At 37.8% G+C, this 22,808-nt stretch overlaps 2 protein-coding genes across 4 annotated transcripts in view; one reads left to right on the top strand and one right to left on the bottom strand.

Annotated features, from left to right (window-relative positions):
• Positions 1-19,984, top strand: part of LOC140156837 (uncharacterized) — a 35,451-nt gene extending 15,467 nt beyond the window's left edge. For all 3 annotated transcript variants that reach the window (XM_072179833.1, XM_072179832.1, XM_072179834.1), the window contains 6 exons: positions 1,172-1,313; positions 11,512-11,621; positions 13,534-13,675; positions 14,581-14,649; positions 17,452-17,574; positions 19,697-19,984. In XM_072179833.1, coding sequence (XP_072035934.1) covers positions 1,172-1,313; positions 11,512-11,621; positions 13,534-13,675; positions 14,581-14,649; positions 17,452-17,574; positions 19,697-19,734 — 624 coding nt within the window. In that variant the 3' untranslated portion in view covers positions 19,735-19,984. The remainder of the gene's footprint in view (positions 1-1,171; positions 1,314-11,511; positions 11,622-13,533; positions 13,676-14,580; positions 14,650-17,451; positions 17,575-19,696) is intronic.
• The window catches only part of LOC140156839 (uncharacterized), a 66,965-nt gene that overhangs the window by 30,807 nt on the left and 13,350 nt on the right, over positions 1-22,808 (bottom strand). The gene's annotated exons all lie outside the window — the stretch shown is intronic.

Here is a 22,808-nt window from a genome sequence, read left to right as displayed (position 1 = left end):
TTTTCTTCAACAGTCTATAATATCGAATTGATTAATTCGAATTAAACAATTCATCGAGTGGCCATGGGCAGTGCCATTAGACATGTTACAAACTACCAAGTGACAGGTGATGGACCGTACACACACAAAAGAATAGGCACTTTTTTGATAATTTTCACCAAGGTTACTCAAAACTTACCTAGCTAATTTATTATACAGTAGGGGTCTCTGCCTTTTTAATATGTTATGAACAACTTAATTTAAAAAATATTTACCGACGGAAGTAAAAATCCATTGACGGATAGTCTTGTTATGCTCTCACAAATCTGAAAAATCCAAAATTTTGGTCTAAAAGTGGCCAAGGTTACTGCTGTCCCATTCAAAAGCACAGGAAGACTTCCCACAGCATTGAGGTCAATTTTCCAGACTTCCTGTCTACTGGCAGTAATGGCTACTACCCAGTGCTAACATCAATGAATTGTTTAATTCGAATTAATCAATTCGATATTATAGACTGTTCAAGCATTTTGCTGAAGGGGTATATCCATTTTAGTACCTTTTCAATTGTGAATTTTTCCTCTGATAGAGTATTTCTATATCAAATCGTTGAATATATGAATGCATATGTTGTGCGATCAAACAAAATCAGTCAAACTCAGAAATATTAAATTTTTTAAAGGATAGTAAAAAGCATTTACAAATCTGGATTTTGCAGAAAACACCATTGAAATTGAACAACCAGTTCCAAAGATATGAGCAATTCAAGAGTTTCCAAAACAAAAGGAAATAAAAGGAAATATTTCGTTTGTGTGGCTGTATCTCAAAATCAATATTTCTGAGTTCCGACTGATTTTGCTTGATCGCATCACATATGTTTCTAGATTTTGTATGTGTTGGACTTTGCACTTTCATTTGCAGGGGTACTTAATGTGTGTGAACGCGTAAATACACTTGATTTGTGTGTTAAAGTAAACCCTGGGTACAGATAATTTTGACTCTCCCTATATATAGATTGCTATTGATAGTAATTTTCATCTGGTTTCTGCACTCTTTTAGCACAATTCTTTACTAGCAGTGCTATTAGCTCTATTTTACATAGACATGTGTGCTAGTGATACAAAATAATAGTCATTCCAGCAAAATAATTGTAACACTTCTTTAAAATTATTTGGATTTTATCTATTCACTACAGGCAAAAGATGTCTTTGGCGAATATTGGAAGAGAGGCAAAGATGACTTCATTAAGTGGTTATGGGACACAGCAAAGGTGCAAGTACACCACGCCAATGCATGCTACAAGCAACTTGTGGGATATTTTGATGATGCATTTAAAGGTAGGTGACCAGAATGACAGCCTCATCCCCCAATTTCAACCCATCAAATCAAAATGCAGATTTTTGGTATCAGGTGAAAGCTTGTACGTGACACGATCTGCTCCATGGGGCCAAAGGAGGCATTTTAGAAAATTGAGTTAATATAATTTTTACCTTATAAAACATTAGGCTATCATACATGTATACTGAAAACACCAAGGTCTGTACGCACAAAACAAGTTAGACCAAGTCTAACCATGGAGATTAGTCCTAAGGAGAAAAAACAGGCCTCTCGTTGCGCCCTCTTTTTCGCCTATTTCTAAACAAGAGCACCAATGGCGCTGTGGCTCTGCGCTTTTTGGTGACAGTGAAAGTAATTGTTCTTGGAGTCGCATGGGCAACAAGTGAAATCATTTGAGTATGTAACAGATCACATTCCCCCAACAGGTATATACAGGCGAGTAGGCCTATGTCAAGAATAGTGTTAGTCTGAATAAGGCTTTGGCTCTAAATGGTGACTGTGCCACCAAGTTTCATGACAGTTAATACTAATTTGACCTCAGATGACCCTGGTGACTCTGAAATGACATTCCCAAAATTTGACTCTAAAAAGTGACTATACCTAACAAGTTTCATGCCCATCCGTCAGTTTTTACTAATTTGACCTCAGATGACCCCTGGTGACCCCAAAATGACCTTCCAAAAATTTGACTCCAAATGTTGACTGTACCCACCAAGTTTCAAGCCCATAAGACAGTTCTGACTAATTTGACCTCAGATGACCCCTGGTGACCCAGATATGACCTTCCCAAAATTTTGGCTATAAATGTTGGCTGTATCCACCTATTTATAAGCCCATATGACAGTTTTACTAATTTGACCTCAGATGACCTCTGGTGACCTCAAAATGACCTTCCAAAAGTTGGCTCTAAATGTTGATTGTACCCACCAAGTTTCATGCCTGTCCGACCGCTTTTACTCATTTGACTTTAGATGACCCTTGTTGACCCTAAAATGACCTTCCAAAAGTTGGCTCTAAATGTTGACTTACCCACCAAGTTTCATGCCTGTCCGAGAGTTTATACTACATTGACCTCAGATGACCCCTGTTGACCCCCCGAAATGTCTTTCCAAAAATTTGACTCCCAAATGTTGACGATACCCACCTAGCTTCACACCCATTGACAGTTTTTACTTATTTGACCTCAAGATGACCCCTGGTGACCCTGAAATGACCTTTCCAAAATTTGGCTATAAATGTTGACTGTATCCACCAATGTTCATGCCCATACAACAGTTTTTACTAATTTGACCTCAGATGACCTCTGGTGACCCCGAAATGACTTTCCAAAAATTTGCCTTTAAATGTTGACTATACCCACCAAGTTTCATGCCCATCCAACACTTTTTACTCATTTGACCTCAGATGACCCCTGGTGACCCCAAAATGACCTTCCAAAAATATGACTCAAATATTGACTGTACCTGCCATGCCCGTCCAACACTTTTTATTAATTTGACCTCAGATGACCTGTTGACCCCGAAATGACCTTCCAAAAATTTGGCTCTACTGTATATATTGACTGTACCCACCAAATTTCATGCCCGCCCAAAAGTTTTTACTAATTTGACCTCGTGTGACCTCTGGTGACCCTAAATGACCTTCTAAAATTTGGCTCTAAATGTTGACTGTACCTACCAAGTTTCATGCCCATAGGACAGTTTTTTCAAATTTGACCTCAGATGACCTCTGGTGACCAAATGACCTTCCAAAAATTTGGCTCTAAATGTTGACTGTACCCACCAAGTTTCTAATTCTTGCCATGACAATTTTACTAATTTGACCTCAAATGACCTCGGGTGACCTTGACCCACTTTCTGCCAAAACAAACTTGTTCTGTCTCGGGTCAAGATGCACCCACCCACCAAGTTTGAGGAACACGCGACCCCTAGTCTCCGAAAAAATAAGAATTTGCTCACCGATAGCTTCACATTCTACATTGCATTCAAAATCTAGTCGGATTTGCTGAAGGATGACACCGTGTAATGGAAGTTCAGAAGTAAACACAGCCGATCACAACAGGCGATTGCATCAAAAATGTTGCTAAAATTACATTTCACTCTTCGGCAAAAAAAGGCAAATCTTGCTCAAAAGATGCAGTTGACTCATCGAAATAACTTTCATCCAAATTTCAACATTAACAGAATGAACCTCCGTGCAAACTGCAAAAAATTGCACTGTCGCTGCCTGAAAAACGATAGCAAAGCACTCTAGCATGGAATGCGTAAGAACGGTACAAATTCGAAACTAGCCTGAGGTACTCACACCTCCGTCACTACGATTTCCACTGTCCTTCTACGTACGAAGGTCTGAGACTTCTGAGCATATCTGGTCCAGGGTACACATAAAATACCACTTTTTCTCATAAATACACTTCCGACCATTCCTCACGATGTGACTTAAACAAAACATATTTGGTGCATGTTCATAAATTTTGAGCACATTTGATGATGTAAAAGACCAGACTTGTGACTGTTATCGCCGCCGTGTTTTGAATTCTTCCTATAAATAGATGCCGCCAGTGTGACGCCTGATGTTTGAGGCTAATTCGAAAGTAGAGTTCTGGAGTAAACTGACAGACAGATAGATGTTGCGTAATGTGGGCATAATTTATTCAATATTATATTATTATTACTTGTCTTTGGGCATTATTTTTATGTTTGAGAAAATATTTGGGCCATCGTAATTATCTATTTTTTTGTTGTTGAAAAGCCAGTTGAAAAAGGATGTTTGGTTTGGTGATTGAATTCACTCAGTCATGCCATGTCAGTGGCTAGTAGTAATACTATGACTTTACCATGTTTACGTCCCGGGTTTACGTACATGTACCCATGATGTACCAGTGCTATGTAGTCCATGAGTGCATCATGTGCATGAGCATATGCCATGATGCTGACTGAGTGGTTTCCGACTTTGAAAGTTGCATCGATCGTAGAGGTAGTACTGCTCCTACTCCTAGTCTCCCAGACACCTTGCGATCTCTCTTTGGGATATTTTTACCAAATAGAGTAACAATCTGTCCTTTGACATATTTAATTTCATTTGTTTTAACCATGTTTACGACTTATCGTGGTGCAATTTCGCCGGCGACATCTGTCATGTGTGTTCATGTGGCCGTGGGGGCAGACATCTTGGTTGTTTGTTGACTTGTTCCACTGCCAAAGACTGTTCATTACGATGTCTGTGATTGGTTCATTTTGGGGCTAATTTCTAAGGACAGCACTGATTGGATAATTACGCATTACATCATTGGGAGATAACCGCGGTACCGAAAAAGCAAAAATTTGCACTTGCGCAAGGAAAATAGTCCACTAGGAAATTCATTTTGTTCCGATTTATTCAAGATTCAACAATTTTCATGACTATTTTTTTGATATTCCTTAACTATTTCTTTATTTATATTGTAAAGAAATAGTTAAGAAAAGTTAAGAAAGTCAAAATAACTTTTGAATCTGAACCTGAGAGTACTAAAATCTAATAAGACATTTTAATGTTAAACTTCCGTTGGTTTGCGCCATTGTCACGTAAGGTTAAATTATACAGACCAAAATAATCTCTAGCACACTGGGGAACCAAGTAATAACTCGTTATGGTGGCTTTTTTAACCAAAAAATCACATTTTCTCAACTGAATTTCAATTCTATCGAGTGCAATCGATGAAAAATAATTTAGCAAAACTTAGAAACCAATTTGAAAACCTAAAGCCAAGCACAAAAAATTCCTTAGCATAAAAACCAACACTGTATTGTGTAACCCTACGGTTCTGATGACGATGACTCCTAAGCTTCGCTGGAGCCAAAAATTGATCAAATATATTTTGGTATGTAAAGAAACCTTTAATTGCTAGCTTCAATAAACCAAAACAATTATTTAAATCGGCTCACAACTTTTGAAGATATGCCCTTTTAAAGACAAGTACCCGTTTTTCACTCTGTCCACGGATAGCAAACAGAGTGGTTGGGATGGGTCATGCTGTGGAGTGGCCTGCAAGATCACCATGACCTCACACCACTTGATTTCGTCATTTGTGGCAAAATCCAAGATCTTTGCAAACGTATTACTGCTATATTCGCAAGTATCCGGCACACAAGGTTGGTACGCAACGCAATTGATGCAATGAGGACTAGGGCTGAAACCTGTATTCGTCAAGGAGGCAACCAGGTAGAGGGTAGAGCAGCACAGTAAACTCACTTCAAAAGAACCAAAGACAAACTAAACTGCCCTTTTCAGGGCTACCTTTTATTCCAAAAAGAGAAATGACTTATGTTGTCAATAAAAAGAAAGCAAGAAACAATAAAGTAAGAAAGTAAGAAAGTAAGAAACATAATAAAACAAAAAGGCATAAAATAACAGAGAAAAACATAAGTAATTGCAAGTATAGCAAAAGAAGTCCCATCCCACATCAATTTCGCCCAAATTAACGACACTTAACAAAATCTATAACCCATAAGCCCACCGGTAAAGCCCATTCCCTAAAATAAAGTTGTTATTTTATAAAGTTATCATCTGTGTTTTATATTCATGCATGGTATATGCACTTTTCAATCTTTGAAGTAGCCAAACCTCCTCCGTGGACAGAGTGAAAACGGATACATTTCTTTAAAAGGGCATATCTTCAAAAGTTATGAGCCGATTGAACAAATTGTTTCGGTTTATTAAAGCTAACGGGTAAAGGCTTCTTAATTACATACCAACATATACTTGATCAACTTTTCTGAAATAGGAGAAAAAGAGGGCGCAATGAGGGGCCTCTTTTTTTTGGGACACCCTGTACATATCTTATTCTATATTATTGCAGATCCTGTTAAAAGGGCAAATACATGCAGCTTTATATTAGACGGCTGTAGTTTAACTTTTGGACTTTGCTAGAAGTAAAGGAGAAAAGGATCCTCGCTAATGCTAACACCCATGGTTAGATCAGGTCTCATGTTAGACCTGGTCTAGCTTGTTTTGTGCATACGGACCCAAAGGTCTATAGCATACTTGGTTCTAAAGATATTATTATGAGGTTTTGTGATGTGTATTTTCTTATGTATCTTATTGGTTTTTAAATCTAAATTTCTAATTTGCCCCCTTTGGCCCCCCATGGACCAGATCGTGTCACAAAATTATTCTCTCATCACTCAGGCTTGTTCGGTTAAAACCACCTTGACTGTACATTCTTGGAATGCTGCTCTATACATGTAACAAAGCAGATAAACAATTTTGTTTTGGAACATGAAGTTGACATTATTCATAAGCAAAGCTGACCCCACAGCAGCATTCGCAATTGGCCAAATGTTTTTAAAATGCGTAAAAAAACAACAACTGGATTTTAATGCTAATTTATTGCACATTCTAAGGAAGTCTGATTACCTTTTTGAAATAGCCAAGTGGATGAGTTTTCAAAAGGCATTGACATCATCGAATGGCTGCCCAGTGCTGTTAAGTGTTTAGTTATTAGGCCTAATAATTATTATTAAATGTAATCATCATTCCTTTCTTTTCCCTTCTCTGTACTTCTTTCCTAGGCCTACACTTTATCACTCCCTCGCTCTCCTTGTCCCCTCTCACCATCCCTCTCTCATTCCCATCATTTTCCTTATATTTCTATTTATCTACTTGTCTTTATTATATCTTTTCATTTCTCCCTTCCTCCAGCCCGCTCTCATTCTCCATATCCCCTCCTCCCCTCTTCCTCCCTCCTCCCCTCCCAAGACTTCTCACAGGGGTGAATCTGCCCCTTCCCAACCCCCCTCCCCTCTTTGGGTACGCCACTATTTCTATACCAATCTCCTTCTTAAAATAAAATTAAATGGAAATTTCTTAAAAACAACCTTTATAGGCCTTTACTTATACTTACATGTATACGTATAGCGATTACCATTATAGTGTAATATAGATATGTGGAAAGGGCAGCCTTCATACATTCTAATTTGTAATCGATCAGCAAGAGCATTCAATTTATTTAAATGAAGCGCCTGAAGTCAGGTGGGTGGTAAAGATGATTGCATCGACAGCTAAAGCCTCCTTTATAGACTTCAGACCCACACAAGCACACATTTGGGATACCTGGGAACAATGGTACCACTTTACACATGACTGCCCTTACACATGACTGCATTGTGGTCACTTATTTATATTCGCCTGTTGTGTAGAGCGTTAATATGATGCCGGATCAGTGACCAATTTAATGGCGGTACCCCTTTGTTTGAAACAATGGTACCACTTTTATGAATAGCCTGTCGCAACTTCTAATCGGCATCAAACAAACAAAGCATTATATAATCTATTGCGACTCTATTTCTATTAAAAGCTCTTTGATCCTATGTATAAAAGAATATATGAATATTACCTGCAGTCCTGCACATCATATATAACGATTCGTGATACCCAATTATGGTACAGTTGATGTCGTTTAGGAGGCAGAGAATTTTATTTCAATTTTATATACGCCAACATATTTTTTGAATTTAGTGAAAATGAACGCTGAAAAGATGGTGAAAAATCTATATAAAATTACATAGAACCCCGATAAAGATTACTGTTTCGTTTTTATGGTAATCTAATCGTCCATTTTCTTAAATTAACTTGGGGGTTCTATGCGAAAATCTTAAATAAAAGGGGAAAACCCAACGTCTATACCCAGGGACTATACAAGAAATATGGCAGGCTCCCTATACATTGCTCGGACCGATCATGCACGTGCAGTCAAAATCAATATATGTATTGTGCACAGTACACGTATTGTCGTATATTCTATTCTATATCCGATAAATGTTGGAGTTGCCTATATATATTTAAAATTCAATATGGCTACCAATAAGTCATGTAGTCCAATGGATTAGCGCGCTGGACTGGACTATACTGTAGCCACGATAGTGCCTAGTTAATTTCATATTAGGGAAATGGGGCTGGGCAAATTTATGTATGGTGTAAGGAGGAGTGAGCTGACCCTAAGAATTACAGCGAATTAACCCCCAACTGGTTACTCATTCATCAGTGTTCCCAGAGAAAGTAGAGCTGGTGGTATAGGAATTGTATACAAATCTGATCTGGAGTTTCTCGAGCTATAAGAGAAGTTTCACAAACAATTACATTGCAATCAGATAGTTGTGAGCATGCCTGTGTTGACAAGACAAAGATATGGAAAGTAGACAATCATGTAACCAACTGGCAGGTGCAAAAGTGCCCACCCCTCAAGACCTTCAATGCAAAGTTATACAATATACATGAATACAGAAGTACAACAAAATGAACTTCCAATAAGAGATTGCTCATTTAGAAATGTGCACACCTCTCCAAAATACCTTCAATGTATGCATCTACTTCCAGTGCATAAGTTTGTGTGGAATCCCCCAGGTACACTGCAAAATTCCTGCCGGCAGAGTGACTACATCGCACTGGAACTCTGAAGTCACTACCGCCGTCACTCCAGAATAACCTACCCTATGGTGGCCGACAGAGTCACTACAGGAGAGTGACTACATCGGAAACAAGGCAGTAGGGTACTATGCAGCAGTGTCATCACGTAGTGAATACAACTGCTAGCCTCCGATGTATTACCTGCTCGATGCCGCATCGGCGACTCATGATGTACACCACCGACTAGATTCCGACAGTGGTCCACATCTTTTAGTCACATCAAAGTGACTTCCGTAGCCAGTGTCCCATGCGTCGCCTGCTCGGTGCCCAGTCGGTGAACTTCAAGGTGACTACGCTGCCGAAAGGTTGTTGACCGAACCCTGTTATGAGTTCGAACACTCTGGGAAAGCGCGCGTATATCTACCAAATACGCGCTGATGATGACAAATACGCGTATCATGCTTGTTTACTGCTTGTATACGCTCATGAATGGAATGAGTTGGTTTTATAATTGATTGATGCATGCTGTACAGTGGATCTGTGGTTCTACTGCCGTCTTTGGGGTTTTTTTTCGTGCTTTTGCATTCTTTATCATTTATATTTCAACTGTGAGACTTCCGATTCATTTTGTTTCATTTATTTATTGTTCTCTTTTATAATATTTTAATTCTTTTTCGTGCTGTCTGTTTAATAATCTCATCAACTGTGTGTGTTATTTGCACTTGTTCTTGGTTTATTTGTTTTGTTTCATTTCAAACGTTTTTATTTTGTTTATTTGTTTGCTTGTTTTCCCACAAAACTTATTTTATTGCTTTGTTTACTTCAGGGGTTAGATGGCATGTTTTGCTATCAAATTAGGCCTATTTTTTCATATTTTGCATGATAACGTTATATAGGCCTATTGAAACTTTTTTTTATTTAAAACGAATTGTGTTTTTAAATGTTTTAAAAGAGATATTAATTTTCAGCCGAAGTTCGCAAAGTATCCCTATTAGGCTAATGTATTATAGGCCTAGCATTTTCAATTCATACATTTTGATTTGCCAAAACTTTACTTATTTGAAGCAAGAATGTTTCTGTTATATTTAAAATTGATTTATAGGCCTAGCATGCATTTTGTTTTACTTCTTGTCACTTTAATGAAAGGTCTATTGCAAAGTTATACTTTTACTGCCGTAAGTTTATGCAAAACTTTGGCTTGTGCTATTTTCTTTTTCAGTTTTTCAAAATGGTGTTTTTATAGGCCTATTAGTTTGATTTGTTTTTCATGTTGATTTTTTTACATTATCAAATTATGCCTATAAATCGGTGTCACATCAATATAGGCCTATTGCAGTGAAATTGTGTCTTATTTTTTATCACACAAATATTAATGCTTGTTATGAATTTATTGTTATAATTATTTATTTTACACATTTAATATTTTAATTCATCAATAGGCCTACATGCTTCTTATAATATTCCTACTTTTAACTTGTTTATTTGCAATTTTTCTCAAGTTGTTTTCTTTCAAGTGTTTCTTTGTTTCTTCCATTCTTCGCTTATTGGTTTCTTCCTGCTTATTTATTTCTTAATTTGTTATTTATTTAGTTATTCAAATAACCACCAATTAACAAAAATGTATTTTATTCATCATATTAGTTTATTGAATTATACTTTGTTTACTGATCATGTTTATTTCTTTTATTAACAAATTTATTTTATTCATCTAATATTTCCCTTATTTTTAAAGTCCAGTTTGCAATTTCCCCCTCCCTAATCCCCTAAAAAAAAGCAAGAAATAAAGAATATTATTTGAATAAATCAAGAGAATATAAAAAATATGGCAATAGGCCTAAAAGCAATACCGGCAACCCCGGTACTGAGCACCCAGGCTCAGTCGCGTAGTCACACCGGTGTGACGCTCCTGCGAAGTCACCGCGCCGCGAAGTCACTCTGTAGAAACCTAGGCGGTTGGCTACCCGGCTATTTCGGACCGGCGATATGGAAAACCGAGGTGTAGTTTCCGATGGAGTGACATTGATGTGACATCGGCGTCACACAGAAGAGAATCTTGCAGTGTAAGGTTATTCCTCAGGCAAAATTTATTTTTGTATTTGTTTACTTATCAATTCACTAACAATTTATGTTACATGTTACTTAAAGGGGGTCATGCACATATTTGGGGGGGCAGGCCCCCGGGGTAAAAGCAGGGGGCGGCCAAAATGAAGGGGCGGCGGAAGAAGAAGCGGCAGCAAAAACAGGGCGGCAAAAAGCGAAGGGGCGGCAAAAAAGAATTAGTAAATAAAAAGGGCGGAAAAATATGATAAAGCATAAAAAAATTTGAAAAAATGGTACTATACATCAAAATGTGTTGCTTTTAGGGTGCTAGCTGAAATCCCTTTTTTTTTTTGTTCTTTTACTTTTTCAAACAACCGAAAAAAAATTGGGTAAACCTTTTCGGGCTGTTGAGGAAGGGGCGGCAAAGTGAATTTTCTTCAGCCCCCCGGGATAGGGGCGGCCACGGTACACCACTAGGGGTGACCCTATTAGTTTATGATATGAATTTTAATGAAGTCATCAATCAATCAAGTTTTCAAAAATAATGTGCCCAAAAATTAAACAAACATAATTGACATAAGTAAAAGTACATGTGAAGAGATATGGGTGCAACAAAAATGCTTAGTGTGAGACTTGTGGTACCCATCTACGTCATTGTATTTCAATAAGTACAAGGTTCACATCTTGGCTTTAAGTTTTAAGAAACTGTACTGAGTACTGAACTTCTTTGTCAACATTTTGCTCTAAAAATAACCATTTGCATTATTTTTTCAGTCATAGTCGAGGAGAGAGTTAGAGAGTTGATAGGCAACAACAATGTAACCAATCTTAATGGTATTGGAGATGCTTATGGCCGAAGCCTTGGAGGAGCAGGATTTCCTAAGGTAGGCCCCTATAATTACAACTTGCTATACTTTTAACTCAAGTTTGGTGACATCAGTGCTTTTTCCTGCTTGCGCTGAAAGCGTGCCAATAATACTGATCACAAGAACATAGCAATTATATCACAACTAGGTGGTTCTTGAAGTGGAACCACGTGTCTCGCCTGCTTGCCTGCTTTTGTGAATACTTTTGGGAACAGAAGTAAAATGAAGTAAATTTTGTATTTGAGTGGAGCTGTGTCTTGACTGTGAATGTGTTTTGATCAAAATGTAGGATGAGGATAGAGGAAATAATAATTTGTACGACATGCAATACAGGCAATTTGACCCAGGATGATCCTTGTTTCGGTGGTCATTCCCACCAAATGTCATGAACCTGTAACAATCTATGGTGATTTGACCCTGAATAAAAATAAATAAAATAACCCTGACATTTTATGTCTATTATGGTGATCGCTCCCACTAAATTTCATGAACCTGCAACTATATATTCAATCGCAATTTGACACTGGATGACCCCCAATCCTCGCCACGGTAGTCGTTCCCACCAAATTTTATAAACCTGCAGGCAGTCTATGGCATTTTGACTCCAGATGACCCCAAAATGACCCTGACAATTTGTCTATTAAGGTGATCGTTCCCACTTAATTTCATGAACCTGCAACAATAAATGGTGATTTGACCGCAAATCACCCAAAAGTGACCCGACTTATTTTAGCTCGACACAGTGGTCATATAATTCCTACCAAATTTTCATGTACCTGTAACAATCTATGGTGATTTGACCAAGAATGACCGCAAAATGACCTTGACATTTTTTTTTATCTTGCCATGGTGGTGATTCCCACCAAATTTCATGAACTGCAACAATCTATGGCAATTTGACCACGGATGACCCAGAATTACCCCAAAATGACCTTGACATTTCTTTATCTTGCCATGGTGGTAGTTCCCATCAAATTTCATGAACTGCAACAATCTATGGCAAATTGACCCCGGATGACCCTGTCCCTGAATGGCCCTGACATTTTGTGTCTGTTACGGTGGTTGTTCCCCCCAAATTTCATGAACCTGCAACAATCTGTGTCAATTTGACTTTAGATGACCCCAAAGTGACCTTGACATAATTATTTTGTCTCTCCTCCATGGCAGTTCCCACCAAATTTAATGAACCTGCAGCAATCTATGGCGATATGACCCCGAATGACCCCAAAATAACTGACACAGTGGTCGTTCCGATTAACTTTCATCATGCTTTCATGAACCTGCAACAATCTATGACCTTAAATTAAAATTATTTGATTTCCATCTATTCACTACAGGCAATAAAGGTCTTTGACGAATATTTGAAAAGAGGCAAAGACGACTTCATTAAGTGGTTATGGGACACAGCAAAGGTGCGAGTAGACTATGCCAATGCATGCTACAACCAACTTGTGGGATATTTTAATGCAACAATTTAATTTGGTAGACCACCCGCTGTGCTTGGGGTCACATTTCATAATGCTAATATGTCTGCGCCCATGGGTGTCATGTGTCCAGAAAATTTTCCTGTGAAAATTTACCTATTAATTCTGACTGTTCTAAATCAAATCATTGAATATGTACGCATAATGTTTCTTGATTTTGTATGTTTTGGATTTAACACTTTGCAAGGGTATGCAAAGTATGTGAATGCGTAAATACAATTGATTTGTGCGTTAAAGTAAACCCTGGGTACAGATCATTTTGACTCTCCCTAGATAGATTGTTATTTATAGTAATTTTCACCTGGTTTCTGCACTCTTTTACTCGCACAGTTCTTTACTAGCAGTGCTATTACTATTAGCTCTAATTTACATGTGTGCTACTTATAGACATTCTAGCAAAGTAATTTGAATACTTCTTTAAAATTATTTGGATTTTATCACTACAGGCAAAAGATGTCTTTGACGAATATTGGAAGAGAGGCAAAGATGACTTCATTAAGTGGTTATGGGACACAGCAAAGGTGCGAGTAGACTATGCCAATGCATGCTACAACCAACTTGTGGGATATTTTGATGCTGCATTTAAAGGTGGGTGACCAGCTTGACAGCCTTGTCCTCTCATGTTCTAATGTTGCATTTAAAGGTGGGTGACCAGCTTGACAGCCTTGTCCTCTCATGTTCTAATGTTGCATTTAACGGTGGTGACCAGATTGACAGCCTTGTCCTCTCATGTTCTAATGTTGCATTTAACGGTGGTGACCAGATTGACAGCCTCATCTCCCAACTTTACCACATCAAATCAAAATGCAGATTTTGAGATTTTGGTATCAGGTGAAAGCTCATGTATTATTCTCATAACCAGTGTTCGAATTAAGGAAAAATAATTGGTTGTCCCACGGACAACCAGGTTACAATTTCTGGTTGTCCGTCTAAGTTTTTGGTTGTCCGTACTTGGAATATTACCATCGGCTAAAAGATACACGTACAAAGGTGAATTTTGGCTACAGATTTATGGTTGTCCGGCGGACAACCGAATCAATATTTTTGGTTGTCCTGCGACTTTTTTAGTTGTCCCGGGCAACCGGACAACCAAAATTTCGAACGCTGCTCATAACTCCAGTGAATTTTTAGGCCTGAAATATGTCTCGTTTGCGTTATATGAACAAAAACATGTTAGAAGTCATGAATTTTCTATGGGCTACTGTGGTACACATTTCTTAATTCAAACCATTACTAGAACACTACGCTGAATGAAGATGCCGTGATGGTGTCGCAAGCTACGTCGCTGCTAACCAAGACTCTGAAAAAGGTAACTTTTTAAAAAGCAAATGTCAAGAATGACAGAGTCCAATATCAGTATCCATGCTGTCACTACTAGAGCAATTTAACTCCAAATTTGGAATAAGAATGTTTGGGTGTTGGGCCTCAGTGTAAGGTTGAAAACATCATGTGTCCGACTACATCCACATCCACAAATTTCATCCTCTTTACAGCCATTACAGATCCAAGCAGGAGCAGTCATGAGGAAGAACCCAGAGAAGAACCGACTCCGCATATAATAGGTAAATAAAATGAATCTGCATCTGTAAAATCTTATTTACGATTCATACACTCTTAGATAGCAAGAACCAATCAGAGCAAATGTTAGAAAAATGCAAATGATTGTGTATATATATGCATGGGCACGCACTCCGCGTACAACGCACAGTGCTTTCGGACGTGTTCATTTTTCTTGTGAGTTGACAGGGCCGGATTTACCATAGGGCCAGATGGGCCTGAGCCCAGGGCCCCCAAATTTTGGGGCCTTAAACTTACCTTGTGCAGTATGCATCTTCCATTTTAGCTGAAAAACACCACCTCTTGGACCAAAATATGGTACACAAATTTCAAAAATGTTTGCGCTTCGCGTGCACAGGCCTGTTTGTTTTGAACTAAAATTGAATTTTTTCATGCGCGCATATGTCCTAGTGAAATCTAAGGCCTCGTATCCATAGGCTGTTCCCTTGTGGCGTGTGCCCTTGTTCCGTGTTTACTTTTTCCCATGTGACCTGCCACGCAGACAACGAACCTTTGTTTTGCTTAGTGGCCGCTACGGTTCGTTGTCTGTGTGGTAGGTCACATGGGAAAAAAGTAAACAAGGAACAAGGGCACACGCCACAAGGGAACAGCCTATGGATACGAGGCCTTAAACTTGCCCACTTGAGTGCACATGCCTTCCTCACAGCGCGTTTGGGGCCTCAAAATTTTGGCTTTTTTTTTGGTAGCCTGGGTGTGCCACCGCCAGTTTCAAACTTGGACAAAAAAGGGGTCTTGGGAACTTATTGGCCGGCCAAAAAGGGGGGGGGGGGGCTTGGGAACTGATCAGCCGCCAAAATCTGAAAATGGGGGTGTTGGGAACTAAACCATGCAGGCCAGGGTTCAATTTCATTACGTTTTTGCCACAGAATTTTGAAGGAATAGATTTCACTTTGAATTGTGCATTAAATTATCAAATCAGGAAAACCGTTTTATTGCAAAATAGGCCCAGGGCCTATCAGTATCACGATGATCTCAGCAAAGCAAAACAGCATTCGAATCAAAATTACTAGACTTTGTAGACCTACCTACATCATCATGTATAGCTTACTGATAATATAGCAGCAGCCAGCAGCATACATAAAAGCCCGCCATAAAAACAAACCCACAAAAATTTTTTTTCAGTGCCGTAAAGAAAAACATTTTGGCTACATTGAACTGCCATGCATTGCATGAAATGATTGAGTGAAGTATGCAGAATTTGACAGCCATTCCACTAGACCAGTAGATCTGTAAATTCACTGTTATGGCCAGCCGCATGGACGTGCACATAATTATTGAGGTACTTTTCCTCACATTTGGCAATTTTATTCCCAAAGGAGATCTCAAAATCATTTATTTCCAGCAAAATGTTCATCATCTGAAGGTGCCGGCAGGTCAGTGCTGCAATCACTGTTTATAAACAACCAACCAATGGCCCAGTGTTGCCACTACTAAAACTCGGGCTTCAAGAGCGGCAATCAATGAATTCAGGGGGTCTAAAGGGGTCGTCACCGCGGCACATACCCGTATAGCTGGGAGTCTGTTTTGAAGATATAAGAGAGATTGTTGTGGTACAAATGTAGGAGCATAGTCTGAAATCAGTTCAATTATGTATTTTGGGGTGAGACCGTGTTTAGCTTTGAAAGTTAGCAGCGAGATCTTGAACAGTACACAATGTTTAACTGATAACCATGAAGCTTCTGGAAGACAGGTGTAATGTGGTCACGGCGTTTGGTGAGAGTAACAAGTCTTGCTGTTGCATTTTGGATACATTGAAGAGGTGCAATGTCACAAGATGGTAAACCGTAAAGGAGACTATTGTTGCAGTCTAAGCTAGAGGATATGAAGGCATGAACAAGGTGCTCAGTGGAGCTCTGATCCAAGTATTTCCTGAGCTTGCCAATACACCAAATGAGGCAGACCAACAAACATTGCGAATGTGTTGTTTCATTTAAAGATAAAATGTGCTGACCTTAAAAGATTGAACAACGTTTTTAGACTGCCGCTATTCATTTGAAATAATGCACTTATTGTTCATCTCCTCTATAAAGATATTTTCCATGGCAGCCATCTATGATCCTGCTTGAGGTTCCACCAAACAAACCATGGGTTTGAGGTCTTATATTTAAATATTCAGGATGATCTTATTTCATGTTGTTATATAATGTTCCAGATAACGCTAGTTTGATACATTAAAAAAAAGTACCTTAAAATTGCACTTTCTGTTAGTATTCCTAGTTAGACTTAAACTTTTTAACATGTTCTAGCAGCCCTATATAAAACCGTGACACTCGAAAGGCCATATCTCTGGAATGAAACGTCCGATTAAGATTATTTAAACGCCAAAATGTTTCTTTCATCAATTCCCAGCCAATAAGTTATAGGTCTGAATCAATTTAAAAGTACTTCAATTTTTAGTGGACATACCTACTTATAGGCTGAAATCATTAGTTTGGTTCCTGTAGGTGACCTGAAAACCAAAATGCAGTGATTTTTAGAGTCATGATTTATGGTTACATATGCCTCAAATCATAACCATTTATTGTTAAATAAGTTCAAGAGCAAGTTAGATATGAGAAGAAAATTATGGATTGATTTTCATGGGAATTTATAAATTTCATATTACTTGAAAACAAAATGTATGATAAAATCTTCAGAAAAATTTAATTTTGCTATTAATTTTTTGTTTGAAAATATCTTCTTCTTTTCTGGATTTCTTAACTAAAAAAAACGGGTAAAATTGCTCCCAAATTGCATGCGGCCTACAGGAAACAAACTTTTTAAAACCTAATACAAATTATTTGCAGAAATATGTGAGGTTAAAGACTGCACCAGCGAGATATTTGTTGCATGCCCCTTATGCAATGCCAGCTTATGCCAGCCTCACATCGAAGCTGAACTGACATGTGAGGTTCACAAAGGAGGACAAGGTAACTTATTTATTTGTATACTTCTTATTGCAATTATGTTTAGATCCAATCATGACAATGTTACACATTTTTATTGAAAGTTGAAGTAGCATACAACCAGGGGCATAGCCAGAAATTAGTAAAGTGGGGTGTTTTAGACTTGAGAAGGATTCTCCCAGGATGTGCACTGGGGATGTACGCCCCTGAAGAGTTAAATATTTTTGAAAATGAAGGCCCAAAAATTATTTTCAATACCAACTACTTTAAACAGAATTACTATTGCATTACACGATCACATCCAACCACTAATGTACATTAACCATTATTTTATACAATGCATTGTAATTTGCCAACAAGCATAGCTAAGCATATATGGTATTGGTAGCCTCATAAATTTACCCCCAACTGGGTCCTTTTCCTCCGACTGGGTGCATCTCCCACAAAAGTAGGGGCCATGGCCCCTGAACACCGCCACCCCCCCTCCCTAGGCACCATGGTACGTTCTCATGCAATAATTCACTGCTTTGAGCTCAAACCGATCTTTTCATATTGCACAGTGTTCGATTTACCTGGATTCGCATCGCAAAATGCGAGTCATTTTCTACAAACTGCTACTCAACTACACAGACCAGTAGCAAAAAAATGCGATCCAAAAAATCGGGGAAAATGCCTACTTGTGACCGTGAACCACGCTGATATACCATCATTTGCAAGTTACCATTTGTCAAAGTCAAAAATGTCTCCATAAATTCCATTTCCAAGAAAATCATCCACAAAAATATGACCCAAAAGTCCCCAAATCGTGATGTTTACGCCATTAAACGAAATACAGTATCCTCCCTTATATGCAAATTTTATGCAAATGACATGTTGTGTTACATACTTCCATGTATTACCAGATAACAAAAAACATGCATATTCATTTATGACATCATAGAAGTAGCAATGTTTATATGGGTGTATAGTTCAGTGGTGAGACGGACATATCGTGTGTCCTTGGTGACAATCTTCCAAAACTACACAAGATTTTTAGGATTTCATAGATTATTCACATTATTTTAATGCTTCAGCTAGTAAATAAGTGAGTTTCCTCTACTCAAAAATGTAGGACTTCTCTTGATTACTGAAGGAAAATTTGCATTTAGAAAGGGCACATGATAATCAGCTTAGGAAGTTTAGGTGCCGAATTTTGAACCACATTCGGTCTGCAATTGCAATTGCATAACGTTGCCCAGGACGTTGCCTCTCTACTATGTTAACCGGCGCATATTATATGGTAAAGTTTCACATCATCTAGTAAATTTCCTTCCAAATGACAAAATTACCCAGTAATATTAAGCTTAACAAATGTTACAGTTTTCCATGCATGGGTGTGGTATGTGTAAATTATTGTTGCAATTTCAAAACATCAGATCCATGGATGGGAAGGGCAATGTAACTAGAATAAGGTGGATTTTCCCAGAAGGTGAGGTCTTTCTCTTTTCCAATAGGGGCCTAAAGATGGTATCCATGCAGTGCTTGATTTTTGTCTATTTTTTGAAGCATTGAGTACCGGGATTGAGTAATCTGTGAGAAGACAAGAAAATACAAAAAATCGATAAAATATGGTGAAAACAAACTGCTACTCAAAATTTTGGAATTGCTACTCAAATCTGAAAGTGAGTAGCAATTTTTGCTACACAAAAAAATAGATGAAAATCGAACACTGATATTGCAGGAACAAACAGGGGATAACTAATAGTACACATGATATCAAATGTCGAGTTTAAAATCTTTGACAAATCCCATACCTTAATTCCCAATACAGAACCCATCTTATGTTCAATGATAATACAATATCATTATGGTAATGCAAGAAAAATTCATTTCCTGGTGCAAAAATTGTTGTTATTTTTTCAGGTTTTTTTGTTGTTGCAGTTTGATGAACACATTGTTATACATGTATGTCGACAGCTACAATGTATTATGAGAAGTTTACAAGGTGTGACCGAATTTTATTGTGACCGAATTTTATTATCACCAAATTCCCCAATGGCCGTATTTATCAGAACCACATGGTGGGCACACTTACCCTGAGGGCATACACTCCCCTAAAATTCAATACACAAATGTTATAATGTTACCAATTTCATCTTGTTTACAGGCATCACAGATCCGAACATGATCAGTCATGAGCCATGAGTCACGGGACACAGTGAAGGTACCGACCATGCCAGTGAATGCTACAAGTGTCTTGTGTACGTAATGGTGTGAGCCCTGGCTATGACAATGAGAATCATTTGTTTGTACATATAGACGAATCCAATTTCACGCATTCCTATACCTCAATGGCTGCCAAAGTTGGGTCCCCGTCGGCTCAATCTCACCTAAAATGTGAAATAATGCGGCCTTGGAGGGTATTTTAAACTGCATTCTATCACCCGTGTTAAACGTAGACAAAAGAATGATGACAGTTTACAACACAAAATAATCTAACATCGATTTTTAAGCGGCTTTTTGGTGTTGCGGGGACCCAAAGAAGGCCGACCAAATCCTGACCATGACTTGGATTTGTCTATAAGTCTGTTTATGAAGTGACTGGGACACAGCAAAGATGGCCGGAAACCATGCCAAATGAATGACAACTATCTATCTTGTGTAATGGTGTGAGCCACAATGCAAATCATTTGTCTGTATAAGGTGATTGTGGGACACCAAAGAAGATTTTCACAGCATCCCAGAATGCACCATGTGCTGTACATGACAATGTGAAATTTGACCCTTTTCAGTCAGACCAACTAGATCTTTTATACACAATGCTAGGAAAGGATTATAATATGTTCTTTCATGTGCAATAACCAATTTCATACTCTCATGGATTTGTGCATCCTTCAGGAACTACCCATTTGTTATGATAATAGCGTTCCGAAAATTGCATGCTGAAGGTTGTGGTATACATACATCAATGAGCATCAAAAGAGAACCTAGGTTGATATGTGTGTCAAAAAATGACTGGTTCCCAAATTTCTAATTTCACACCCTTGTTTGTCTTTATTAGCTCTTAATTTTTAACATTTGTAATGAGAGTATGAGACCCGCAGTGTCTCATAAATTCCATCCAAAACCGAAGAGCCTCAGTGATATAGCTGCTGCAAAGCCCTCCTTCGTGTACATATGTTCAATGGTAAGTTGCATGCATCAGGAATATTTTGGGTGCTTCATAAAAGCATGGTGCATTGTGGTGATGTGGTATAATCTTCTTTGGTGGGACACAGCAAAGGTTGCAAGAAACCATGCCAGTGAATGCTACAACTTTCTTGTGTAATTGGTGTGTGCCCTGGTTATGACAATGTGAACCTTTTGTATAGACAAATATCATTTCACACATTCCTACACCTCCATGGCAGCCATAGCTGGGTCCCGGCTGGGTTTATCCCACCTGAAATGTAAAATGATGCGGCCTTGGCGGGAATTTTAAACTGTATTCCATCACCCGTGTTCTGACCATCACTTGGCTCATTGGATTCGTCTATATACATAAGTATGAACCGACTGTGGTGGGACACTGCAAGATAATCAATTTGCACTTGAATGCTACAGTAAAACCAAATTGTGTAATGGTTTACAAATAAGCCTTACCTGGCTATGGCTATGACAATGCAAACCAATGTCCGTACATATATATATATAATACATGTAATTGTACAAGTCAGTTTTATACATGAAGTGATTGTGGGAGCCAAGGTTGCAACTGCCAAAGAACAGTACTGTACATTTATATAGGCCCTATATCACAATCAATGGTAATGATCTGTATATAAACCAAACACTGAATATAAAATAAGTAGTGTGAGTTATACTATGGATTTCTATTCATGAAAATCATGTTTTAAAAAAGTGCAAATGATTTGATGTCATTCAAGTAGTGCTATCTATCAGTTTGTTAAGTTCATTCAAGTTGTGTTCACACGGTCTGACTTAAGCCTCTTATTACCGGTAATAAGTCACTAATACTGGTTATAAGTCGCTTATTACCAGTAATAACTCACTTATGTCCGACCGTGTGAACACGACTTCATTTGTGCATGATAATCGACTGCAACTCAAATTGCTACCCTTTGTTGCAATGAGGATATCCATCATGTGTAATGTGTACACATGTTTGTAAATAATATTGTTATATAAGTTTTATAGATCATGGTGATTTAAATTATTAGATAGCTTTATTATCATATTTTTAAATGCACAGGTCAAATGCTAAGTACTGATAAGCAAATAAATGTGCAGAATATGTTTTATGAGATTTTATGAAATGATAAAACATTTAAAATTAAGAATAGCTTTGCATAAAATGTTGTTTGTTTATAATATATGTTTTTTGGAACTGCTTCACTAACGATGAGCACTTGATACCAGAATCAATAGCATTCCAAAGCAATTCATATTGGATAAAAAATGTCTGTATATACATACTTTTGTTGACATTTCATCGCTCGCATCACATGTATTATACTGTCGTATCTGACATTTTTCAAGATATTTGACATATTTGTATTGCTATAAATACACTAACTTTCAAAACTGAATATGGCCTAATTATATTGATTTGGTAATTATGTCATATATGTTACATTTTTAAAATTTTGTGTTTCACATACTGTTATATATATCTGTGTCGATCTCTACTGCGATCACCGTATATTCTCATGTAAGCTATTTGACATAGTGTTGCATCTAGGGGTGTAAATTAATGGTTATTTGTCTATCTGTTTAAACAAACCACAATACATTCGGTTAACTGTGTAAACATACCGTATTGTTTGTAATAAATGCTCCCCGTCTTATAAACTGCCCCTTCAATTTACAGAAAAATTGACAAAAATGCAAAAATTTCCATGCCATTTTGTGTAAGCTTAAAACTTGCATCAGTCATGTCAGTGACGATCGCTAAATTGCATGGACAAAACCCATTATGCGGGCTATTATGACTTCCATCCATTTCATTGCCTAATTAATTATGGTAGAATTTCACCAGATTCTTGCTTGATAATGCACTTACGGATGTAATTTTGTTGTATTTACCACGAAAATGTCATTTTCCACTCGATTTCCGTGGGCGGAGCCATGGTAGTAGCATTAGTACTCCTTTCTACAGGAGCACCATCAGGAAATTGAACCAGATTTTTAAGTTTTTTTCATTGATAATTCACTTCCAATAAATTTTCCCTTTTTTTAAATGCAAATAATACAGTATGTATGTATATTTTTTTTTTACA

Source organism: Amphiura filiformis, chromosome 7 (assembly GCF_039555335.1).
Source record: "Amphiura filiformis chromosome 7, Afil_fr2py, whole genome shotgun sequence".
Classification (NCBI taxonomy): domain Eukaryota; kingdom Metazoa; phylum Echinodermata; class Ophiuroidea; order Amphilepidida; family Amphiuridae; genus Amphiura; species Amphiura filiformis.
The sequence above is the reverse complement of the archived record's forward strand: the minus strand, read 5'-3'. Positions and strand labels throughout refer to the sequence as shown.